This window comes from Musa acuminata, chromosome BXJ1-4 (assembly GCF_036884655.1).
Source record: "Musa acuminata AAA Group cultivar baxijiao chromosome BXJ1-4, Cavendish_Baxijiao_AAA, whole genome shotgun sequence".
Classification (NCBI taxonomy): domain Eukaryota; kingdom Viridiplantae; phylum Streptophyta; class Magnoliopsida; order Zingiberales; family Musaceae; genus Musa; species Musa acuminata.
Genome location: NC_088330.1, coordinates 33,374,372 through 33,386,330, shown reverse-complemented (window position 1 = coordinate 33,386,330; position 11,959 = coordinate 33,374,372). Strand labels below are relative to the sequence as shown.

Here is an 11,959-nt window from a genome sequence, read left to right as displayed (position 1 = left end):
GATAAAATAATTTTTGTTATTATATTTTCTTACCAACAGCTTCAAACCTAGATATTGATCCGAAAAGTTGACCGGTAACAGTATCCTAAATAGTCATAAGATCATATTTTTCCTGCATTGAGCTATAGTGTAATAGCTACATTTTTAAGAACTGTCGTTGTTTGATGCACAGTTCAAGTTCCATAAGTATCTAATAGAGAACTATTGCAATGTCGACATACAGGAAAAAGAAAGAATGACAAACTTTATGAGTTGTTAGATCCATTGCATCTATGTCAACCTTCCTATTTGAATCCATCCAGACCTTCTCACTTGGTTATCACAATGCCCACGCATGGGTAACAACTCCAGGACAAACATATGATAACATCATTTATGCATAAGGCTTATGTATCAGCTTTGGAGCAGTTCTTTAGCCTCATGAACCACAAGCCGCTAAAGGAACCCTTGATGGTGATTTGCAAACATCGCCATTAGTTGTTAGAGATATGACATCATGTATCGCAATCTAATTATGAGAATTAGGACAAAACATGTGGAATTTTGGCCTGGTTTTTGGAGTTTTGCAGACTTCAGGATCAGTTGTCTATTCGGAGGAATAATAGAATCTTTGTCACCCTCCAATCCAATGGTCGGCATTCCACTATTGTAATATGTCCTAATCATTGATCAAACATACAGTACTGAGAAAAAGAGGATTAAGTTCTCATTCTACATGAATGTGCCAAAGGATCATATATCGAATTTCTTATTCTAGCTCTTTGCTGCATTATCTGAATGCATTCATGATTCTTAAGATTCTGAAATTACTCCTAGATTGCACTCGAAGAACTCAATAGACACTCTGATTACATGTTAGAGAAGTTAAAGGAATTGGGATTCCATAAATTCAGATGTGATTCATCTGTCAGCCAATTCCATGAATACATCATTTTTCTTTTCATGTAGTTTTGATGTGGCTGATATGAAGTTCTGTTCAGAATTATATGCTGAGAGTTATATATACATACATACATATACATATATATATATATATATATATATATATATATATATATATATATATATATATATATATATATATATATATATATATATATATATAATGTATGTATGTACGACTTGTTGAATAGGATGTAATAATGAATCATGAAATCATGACCATGAAATAGTTGTGTCAAATAACTTTGCTTGATGGTTGGGTAATGACCAATGATTCTATGTCAAAAAAGCATTTATATGGTTGAAAGATGTAGAATAAGTTATTAAAGGAATGAAGAAAGAGGTAGCAATTTGCTTTTGATAGTACACTTGGTTCTCTCCATAGCCATAATGAACAAACATTTCTTTTGGAGGGTCAATATATTGAAGCTAAATAAGAAAAACTACATTGTACACAAGTGGTTGGTAGTTAAAAAAGGCCATAGAGAATCAAATGAGAAATCAAGGCAAACCTATGATCCTTTACAGACTCTAATATTTGCAAGGTGTTGATCATAAAAGGAATAAATGTTGCTGCCTGTGATATTTCAGCATATTTTTTGCTTGTGTTTGCATTTAGTGTTTAATTAGAAGCACCACACAGTAGTAGAGAATAAAAAGAGTCTCTCAGAAAGGATTTGATCTTGGAGAAAAGTTTCTATAACTGTCATTAAGATCTTGCAAAGATTTTGCCCTATAATGAAAAAAATACACATGGGGCCAATGTGATCCTAGTACTAATATTCTCTGTGCTTTCATCTCAGCTCCTGAATCACCTTTGTGGGCCAATTGCATCCTTCTTCCTCATCACAAAAGCTACAATCTTCCGTCCATTGTATGCATGGACAGAAATGATGCAGATGCAATGATGAATATATTGCTCACCAGGGCAAAAAGAAGACTCTTATTTTCCATTCATAGCAGTTCAACATTGCTGCAAGGCATGGACCAGATCAAAGAAGTTTGGGGAGAGGCAAGAAGGCAATGTAGGCCTGACCATGTGCTTTGTCCTTGAGATGCATGTGGTAGTGCAGTTATGGGTTGTGCAACTTCAGACTTCTCAGAGGTATCTCAGAACCAGTGGAGTAGGCATGGATGAAAAAGGTATCAATCCAATGATCAAGAGAAGGAAAAGAAGTGTCCTTCATGATGCCTTGAGGATGGTAGCACTTCTAAATGCAGAACCTGACACAGTTGGTATGTTTTTGATCCATCCCCCACTTCAGGATTGGGATGGGGTAACATCAGGATTCTCTTTACATGCATTGGATCATCGAGCAAATGGGACTGGAGTGAGTAGTGCTGCAGATTTCAGGAGTCCCTTTCGTTGCTGTTGTTCCCTCCATGAAGACCTCAACTCTTCGGTAGATTTAAATAGATGAAGGGATGGCTTAAGGAGTCGGAAGCTGAGTGAAACATTAGCCCTATGGGAATCTCAGGAGCTAATGATTTGGTGGGTCTTTGACAAGTGGACGGGTGCTCCTAGTTGGCCACAGCTGATCCCCAGCAATAAAGGCCTGAGCTTAAATCTCCTTTTCAGAAATCATTCATACAGCTTGCAGTATCTCTCGGTGGCGCTGTCGTTGCCGTCCTCGCATTCAATTCCAACAAATTCATCGATGCAGTACAGCGGCAGTATAGATTTCACTGTGACTCCTTCAGAATCTTACCAGCCTTTTCCAGTTTTTGCCGTGGCAGAAGCGAAGCAGTAACTGGAACAGGTGCGGTCTGAAGGCGAGCAACAAGTACATGGAGAGACAACATAGCAAAGATTTGTTTGTCTGGTTGTGTTTGTTGGGAGGGACAAAGTGGATGGATGCCTTGAAATGCATAGGCAGGAAGATGGTACAGTCTGTTTATTGAAGCTAAAGCTGCTGTTCTGAGGTTTTGTACAAAGTACTCGAAAGCGAGGGTGAAAAACCTAGAAGAAAAAGCCTCATCATCATCATCATTATCATCGACTGTTCTTTGTACATCATCAGGCCCATCCATGCATCAAAACTTGGGCGTATGCTTCGTGCTACTATCTACAGCCTGTCTCGGGAGAGGAAAACAGCAGAGCATGAAACAGTCGTGTGAGATGCATCTCCTACGGCAGGCAAATGAGCTTCTTTGCCGGCTCCGATTCCTCCTTCCACAACCTGCCGATGTCATCCGCTATCCTCACTGCATCTGCGGCGGCACCGGAGAGGCCTCTCCTTGTGAAACCAGCTGCGTAGAGCCCATAACTCCCCTTCCATCCGTTCGGGAATGGTGACTTTGGCAGTCCATCCTTGGAGAAGAAGAAGTCACTTCCCTGCAAATTGAACCGAACACTGGTCAGCTTACCACTACATGGAACAAGTAACGAAGCAGGAAACCTGTTCCAGAGAAAGCAGTACCCGAAGCCATCGAGGGACGTTGCTGCGGTAGCCTGTGGCCAAGATGACCGAGTCGACGTCGAGGAGCTGGCCGTCGACCAGCTCGACCTTTCCCTGGATGAACCTCTTGATTCCTGGGACCACCTTGATCTCGCCGGACCTTATCTTGCCGAGCGCGCCGATGTCCAGAACGGGAGTCCGTCCCTGTGTGTTCTTCAGCTCCAGAGGTCCGGTGGAAGGCCTCTTCAGGCCAAGCTTTTCGACGTTTCCGAACACCAGCCATGCCAACACCACCAGAATCCTGTCCGCCAGCCACAGGGGCAGCCACTTCATCAGCAGAACAGCCAGCTCGAACGTCGATTTCCCGAGAACTTCCCTCGGCAGCACGTGAACCTGCAGCGATGATGGAGGACCAACTCCATTAGGACACCACCAGAGAGCTTGCTGCATGCATCCTACAGGCGTTGATGGTGGATCACTCACCGAGTCTCGAACCACCATAGACGGGGAGGCGTCGTGGTCGCACAGGTCGAGCGAGACCTCCATACCGGAGTTTCCACAGCCGACCACCAGCACCCGCTTTCCCCGGTAGGCCTCCCCGGACTTGTAGTCGCAGACGTGCTTCACGTCGCCGCCAAACTCCTCCAGCCCTTCCAGCTCGGGGACTACTTTCTCCGCATTCTCGCCGGTGGCCGCCACCAGCCACCGTCCGATGTACTCCACCTCGGCACTCCGGTTCCTGGAATCATCGCCGGCGACGACGGCCGTCACCCTCCACAGCCCGCTCGTCTCGTCGTACTTCGCGGACTGCACCGACTGGTTGAACCGCGGGCTGATCTCGAACTGCTTCGCGTACGACTCCAGGTAGCTTATGAACTGCTTCCTGGTGGGGAATTCCGGGAACTCCTCCGGGAAGGGGAGCTTCGGGAGCTGGCAGAACTGCTTGGGCAAGTGGAGCCTCAGGCGGTCGTAGGTACGCTTCTGCCAGAGGGAGGCAATGCAGTCGGCTCGCTCGAGGATCACGAAGGGGACGCCTTGCTCCCTGAGGCAGGCCCCGACAGCTAGACCGGACGGCCCAGCCCCGACGATGATCGGGCCGTTCACCCACACGCATAGTCGGGACAGCGACTCGGCACGATCAGCGACACCGGCCATGACTGATGGTTTCAGATAGACGTGTTGGGGGCGCGTGCAGCTGCAGGAATCAGAAGAGAGGTAGAGAATGTGGAACTTGTGGATGGACTACTCGAGGGAGTGGGAGAGGCAAGCAAGTGGGACTTGTAGTGGTGAGGTGAGGAAGGTTGAGAGATCGGGGAAGCGCTTAAATAGGGTTCTGGGAGTGGAAGGTGGTGCCTCTCAGGTCGTTCTCAAATGATGAAGCTGGCCTTCCTTTCATTCTCAAAGACCGAGCAAGTCTTTCATGGTTATCAGAGTAAGAAAAACCTTAGAAGATCACAAGATTTGCCTAGTAAATATGGGAAGGGAATACACAAACACTTGCGGGCATTGTGATCTCTTCGGTGAAGTTTGTATACTTTGGACTACTTTCTAGAGAGGACATACACTAAAATCCCCAGGCCAGCAATCTAACAGGGAAATCACCTGTTTGCTGAAAGTGTTGAAAGTTGTTCAGATCCTTTAACATTAGAAATAATATTCACTTAGATGCAATCATTAGGAAGCAGTGGCTGTTTGATCAATCGCTTTATGTATCGTCAGCATGATAGCAGAGTCAATCTATCATTCTGCCAGTATCTTTCAACAGTGACTATGACTGGGTAATGAGCTTGACCTGCTTCCTATCATAGTTTCATTTATTTTTCCCTACTGACAGCCCATGACATCTCTATTGTGCCAGGATCTCTAGGTTAAGTTTCCTGTGCTCTCTCATCTTACTTTATATCATTATTACTGGAATGCTTACTTGCAACTCTGTTCTTTCTGCATTAAGTCGGCTGCTAACTGTTCAAGCTTAATTCATTGCACTTGACAAGAAATCATTGAAGTCACTTCCATACCATGGACAACCTTGAGCTTTATTAGGTTCACCCAAAGTTCTAGAACAATTAGCCTTATCAGATAAGTTTTATTTTCCTGTTCATGTATGGCATCTGTACCTTTATTTAACATGACTGAGTTATGCAATGAGCTCTAAAAGTGCTACATTATGACAATTTGATATCTTAGTTTATCTTGTTTCTCTATGCATCTTTACTGAAGGAAAAAAATTGCTTGTTTCATTTTCGTTTTCTTCTATTATTTGTATTTTACTTTCTACTAAGAAGGCTATAATTGAGATGGAGTCTTTTTCTTACAACAACATTCCATGTGCAGCTTTTGAAACAGAGTGAAATGTATTAGTTGTAGGGCAATTTTCTCACTCCCACATGAACAGGTTTGACTTCAACCCAAAGAAAATAATTAGGGCTGAAGGTCTCTTTCCTTAAAACAACATTCCATGTGCAGCTTTTGAAACATAGGTGTGGAATGTTTTTGGTTGAAGTACAAATCCTCAGTCTACAATATCGTGTTTCCGGTAAGTAAGAGGCATCAAAAGACTAAGCATCCAATTCAAAGCTAAGAACTTGCCTTTGATTGTTCCAAGTTTCCATCTCCTCTTTGCAACTCAAAAGTGGCAAGGAGACCTGAGTTGAGTTAAAAGAAAGGATTGCATATTTGCCCAGTTATGATCATATTCAGGTACAGAAAAAGTGTGCAGCAAATGGATATTATCCAAGTCTTGTTGAAATCGTAGAAAGTCAATCCTGCTGACTCAGAGATGAGCTCAACAAAGTGTCAGCACAGAAGTCTCACAAGGTGATTGGGGATAGGATGACAAAAAAGACATACCCACTCCGAAAGCTTGAGCTCCAACTCCCTAAACGCAAGAAGATCATGGAAGGTTTACCGCTATGCTTTACATCAAAGAAGGATGAATGATACTTGTATATGGAGTCTTCGAGCATTCGGCATTGCTGAAAGAAATCTGTCAAAAACCTGCTTCAGGTACGTTATTTCTTCTTCCCTTCTTCTCTTGTGCTAACTGCACGTCTGTCTCATCAAAAGAAAGAATAGAAAGCTAAAGAACACGAGTGTGTCTTGCAGAATTCTTTATCCTGGGCAAAAAGAGTAGGATTGCAGCAAATATTCTGCCCTTCCTGTTGACCGTGACGTCCATGTCACTGCTGCTGCTACAGTGCAGCCTCTTCCAATCATGGTATGGTGACAGAGGAAAGCACAGAGAGAAGTACACTGACAACCGGTGGGTCCAGTTCAGGATGGCACGGGCTCATCTTGGATGGGTGCCCCACACGGCCTCCAATGGCAGATGGCCTTCCATCATCCCCAGATGGCCATTCCCCGCAACCCATAACCACACTGTTGGCCTCTACCTGCAGCCTTGCTCTTGTTCTACCACCTCAGATTCAAGTTTATCCACCTGCTCATCCTATAAAGCCAAGAGCAAGACTCTTCTCTTCCAGGTCGCACTCTTAAAAGTTCCTTACGTGCTGAGCAGAAGAAGAGTTACAAGTGGCTGCAGACACTGATGATGCTCATCATTTATTATCTCTGCCATCCCAAATGCAGGTTCATGAACTTGATGTAACACAGTATGGCATAGTCTTTGATCTCAAGGGAAACAGTGATCTGCACCTGTCCAAACGGAGGATCTGCGAGAAAGCCAGTTGCTTGATGAGTAGCAACCGCAATCAGTGAAGAGTCTGCATGTGGAAGCTTTGAAAAACAACACATGAGATCCTGTGGTGACAATGGCACTCACTGTGAGGATTGGCATGCATGCCTGTCCTTTGATGGTGAAACCCACTCCTTGGTTTGAGAACGAGAGCTTGGTGTTGTTGAGTTAGCATGTGCATGAAACCGTGTTTTTCTAATCCTTCTTGTGGTGTTGATGTCAAAAGGCATGGCAGTATGGGCAGTAGAGCTCTTATTCTATGTAGTCCATGAGATCGAGTAGAGCCATCCTCCATGGCCCCAGCTTTGCTTACTGGATGGATCTCTTCTTCTTCTTCTTTCAAGTTGTCATGTTGACTCCTCAAAATACTATAGTGATAACAAATAGTATTTTATGACCTCAAAAAAGCTTGAGGGTTGTGGATTCTTGCAGTCTTCATTAATGTGCTGTGGGGGCACAGAGAAGTAATGTCTTAGATGTGGTTCCACTCTAGGAAGAGGGTGTGTGAACCTCACTCATTGAGCCTTCGCAATCCTTGTGCTATTTGGCTTCAGATGAAGTTTGAGGTACTTTTTAATGATTAGATCAACATTAGGAAAGTGGTAATCATTAGTATGCACAAGTATTGCAGCTCGAGCGAGAGATATCAGAGACAATAGTTGGAGAGAGATGAGTCACTTGTAATATCTATCTGAATGATACCTAAAGAACACAAGGAGCAGCCTTCGTGGCTGTCATTTGTAGATAGAACCGTCAAGAGGAGGGTATGTATGATGATATGGTTTGTAGTTGGTAACATTCCACATCAAATATTTAGTCAACAAAAGGAGGAGGAATGATTGACAAAATTGAATCAATCTCGAGTGGTCCTTTTTATCGACTTTCTATTTGCATGCAATCGGTGAAAACGAGTGGTTCATTTCATGAGGCTTCCACCGATACGAGATTTAAAATTTATATAATTTTATACTTGCGAATAAGAAAATTATGATCACTCACTCGGGCGGTAAAGCGAAAAAGAATTGTACGAAGAACTATAATGTTGACTAAATTTTTTGAAGATAAAGAATTAAGCTGAATTACTGATTAGAAATTATACTTGGATAATTGGTTAACCATGAATACATATAGTGATTGCATAGAGCAAAAATGTATTGGAAACCACAGGACCAATGATATCAAAGTCACTCTACTCATCTTTCCATCTATATGCACAGAGCAGAAACACACCAATGTGGGCTCAGATTGTGTGGTTAGAATCCTACTCTTTGGGTGTTATGTGGCACAACATAGATCATATTTCATTCTCATTCTCTTTACTACCTGTAGAAACTTCCAAGTTGCTGCTTGTTGCATCAGTGTTTTGAGGAGTTCATTTGAGGTAGTGACTCTGAGGGAGAAGAAGCCAATTTCCTCTCATGAATTGTAGATTTTAGTCAGCAGAACATAATCTAGAAGAGGGTTGAGAGATAAGCCACCCTTTATCATGAAATTGGGTTCTTCTCTCCCCTTTCTTTGTCTTGGCATCTGATGTGTGTGATTTGCACAAAATCCATGATAGGAACTAAAAGAATCTGCTCTTCATATCTATCATTAATTGCATGAGGCCCACATGAAAACTATGCTCCAGACAGTGAGAGAAGAGGGAGAGATCAGATGGATCATGACTATGTTAATGATGTTTTTGTTGGCTTGATCATTCAAATCATTTCTCAGGATTCTATCTTCTTGTGTTTTGTGATCTCACTTGCCTAGCTATGTTCATTCTCATGATAGCAAATGATTCCTTAATTATGAAGTCAGATAGAAACATTTTAGCTGCTTATAGTGAATTTTTTTTTAATGGAAATATTAATCTCCCATCCAACAAATTGGAGTAAAGTGATTGGAATCTTAGGGCCCCCAAAAAATACAAGACTGGTTATGACATTATATCCTCATCAAGTCTTTGCTATAGACTACATTATGATATGCTTCACAATAGATTGTATCAAGATATTGTAAAGTTGTTCCTCTTTTGATCTCTTCAATCCTTGAATGATTTCTCCCTTATTATTCCAAATTACCTAACTTTTTTATAATATAAAAATTAAAATTATATATATTATCATTATTACACTAATTAATGATATTAATAACTTTTATCTTATTACTAATTGTATTAATAATTTAGAACTTATTAAAATTATATCTTATTACTTGGAGGAATAATAATAATAATAATAATAGTAATAATAATATATATAACCAATGATTTAAAGATACAAAAATATTTTTCGAGAAGGATAGATAAATGTGTATAAACTCCAAAATGAAACCCCAACTTCATTAAGAAACTTAATATCATTAATTAGTGTAATAATTTATAACTTTTTATAATATAAAAATTAAATTTGTATATATATATATATGTATTATCATTATTACACTAATTAATGATATCAATAACCTTTATTTTATTATATCTTATTAAAATAATTAATGATATTAATGATTTATAACTTATTAAATTATTTATTATTATTTGGAGGAATAATAATAATAATATATAACCAATAATTTAAAGACAAAATCATTATTTTCCAAGATCCAGAAGGATAGATAAATTGTGTATAAACTCCAAAATAAAACCCCAACTTCATTACCAAACTTATCCTTTCTGAAGGCATTCATCCAAAGAAAAAAAAATATATTTGCGCTCGAAAAAAAAAAGCTGTGTAAGAATGAATTATTGTTGTCAATTCTTATATATTTTAGGCAGTACAGATCAATCATATTATTAACTTGATTTGGTGTCAAAATAATCAGGTGAAATAATATTAGTCTACTTAACATCAATCGCTTTTAAGTAGTGAATTAGAATATGTGTTGTGAAAGAGAATTTGGAGAAGAAAATTAAGAAAACAAAAAAAAAACATGGAAGCAATTTTAATGGGCTTTTTAGCATATCTTAAGAATAGCATTGGGCCATTAAAATCATTAAATCTTTGTCCTTTTCGCATGCTATGTAAGTGCTCGATGTAAAATATGATGAACACCATAGGCTTAGTTAGAGATGCCAAAACTATGAATGCTAATCTTATTTCTCCTTCATATATTTTCGTTCTTCATATTCTTCTCAATCTGTATTTACAAGAGATGATGAAAGCATACATATTAGAAAAAATAAAAAAGAAAAGGGTTGTGTTAGGTGATACAAATTATATCAAATCTAATATATATGCACTATGTAATGTCTGCGGAGAAGAAGAATAGTGTGTATTCACAAATAATAATGTGTATCAAATCTAATATATATGTATTTGACGATTACCGATAGATAATCTTGATAGTCATAAAATATTTCAAAAAAATCACTAATATTTTTTATTATTATCAAAATAAAGTTTATTTAACCGTGATTCTATCCATCATTAACTTAAGTTCTGTTGACAAATAATTGTTAATGAGATTGATATGACCGAGGCAGCCTCGATGCGAAATAATCGTTTGATTGCTTGCAAATACGAGGTTTGACGAGGGGGGAGAAGGTAAATTGGTGTTAAAGAAATATAGATCTTAATCTTGATCGGGAGGTGGTGTTTGTTTGACTTTATATTGGGCTGTAGGGTGGGAGCTTGGCACGGAAGAGAGGAGTTGACCATGTCCATCCTATAAACGAGAGTTGCATTGCATGGTTGGTGACATCAACTTATGAATGTTTCAAACTTGGGAGTTGGTGCATGTGGAGGGAAAGGTGATAAAAAATAAAGACCATAGAATGAATGAGCTCACAACAAAATGGCTTTTATATAGAATATACATTATATATATATATATTAATATCTATTGCTTCAAAATTAACTTAAATTAAGCAGTGATGAGAACATATTTAGTATGCACAGATACAATATAGACGTAGATATCATTCGAGAGTTTGAGAGCTAAGGTTCGAAAAATATTATCATATGTACATTTTGAGGTCCACAATAATACCCTTTGATGACTCAAGAAGCTCATATAAATGATAACTAGTGCGAGCATCCTCAAATAGCAATGATAAATATAAATTATATATATATATATATTTATGAACATATTTTAAGTGAATTTTAGATATTGATTAGCAAGAAAAAAATATATATTTTTTTGTATATTTTCAGAAGTTATTAACATCAGTAAGTTTCAGAAAAATCAAACTATTGGTTGATTTGCAAAACTAAGGCATTAATTTATATAAAATATTAAATTTTCTTTTGTAAGAAAAAGGATAAGTTATTATTTGATTTTGCATAACTAATCCTTCAAACATTACATATAATTTATATACTTCTCTTATGATCATAGGAAAAAAAATGTCAAGATTTAAAAATATTTTACCATAAATAACAAATAATAATTTTCTCTTAATAACCCGAGTTGTTATCTTTTACATAATTGAATAATGAGAAAAAAAATCCATATAGTCGATCGGAAATATTTATGTTTTATCATATTATGTTTCATTATTATCATTAATACTTATCTCATGTATTTCATTACTATTGCATAAATATAATTTTCACACATTAATAAAATAATTAGCAAAAGTAGTATAAGGAAACATTATACTCAATAACAATGAGAATTATAATGTAATTTAAACTAAATAAAATAATCATAGATGTCATACTCAAAATGAGATTTTGTAGCACATCATAATTATTTATTTTTATAATTAAAAAAGTTGACATTATGACTGGTAATAGTTATGAAACTTGTCCTATAAAATAATCCTAAATATAAAAAAGGAAAAATAAGAGGGCAACTCTCGGAAGTTTAGCTACTGTTGAGGGCATAAAAGGAAATCAATTAATAACATGTTTCCATAGTAAATTGTTATTTATGATTACTATATATAAATAAATATATATATATATAAATAACAACCATTCCTTGCGACAAA

At 38.3% G+C, this 11,959-nt stretch overlaps 1 protein-coding gene across 2 annotated transcripts; it reads right to left on the bottom strand.

Annotated features, from left to right (window-relative positions):
• Positions 1-2,903: 2,903 nt before the first annotated feature.
• Positions 2,904-5,169, bottom strand: LOC103977793 (probable indole-3-pyruvate monooxygenase YUCCA5). Of its 2 annotated transcripts, XM_065181023.1 has the most exons (3): positions 3,825-5,168; positions 3,363-3,734; positions 2,904-3,277 (listed from the first exon to the last, which is right to left on the bottom strand). In XM_065181023.1, the coding sequence occupies exons 1-3, from the start codon at positions 4,494-4,496 to the stop codon at positions 3,071-3,073; spliced, it is 1,251 nt and encodes a 416-aa protein (XP_065037095.1). In that variant the 5' UTR covers positions 4,497-5,168; the 3' UTR covers positions 2,904-3,070. The 2 variants fall into 2 exon arrangements, with proteins under 2 accessions (XP_065037095.1, XP_065037094.1); XM_065181022.1 differs by having other exon boundaries at positions 3,363-5,169.
• Between the last annotated feature and the right edge of the window lie 6,790 nt (positions 5,170-11,959).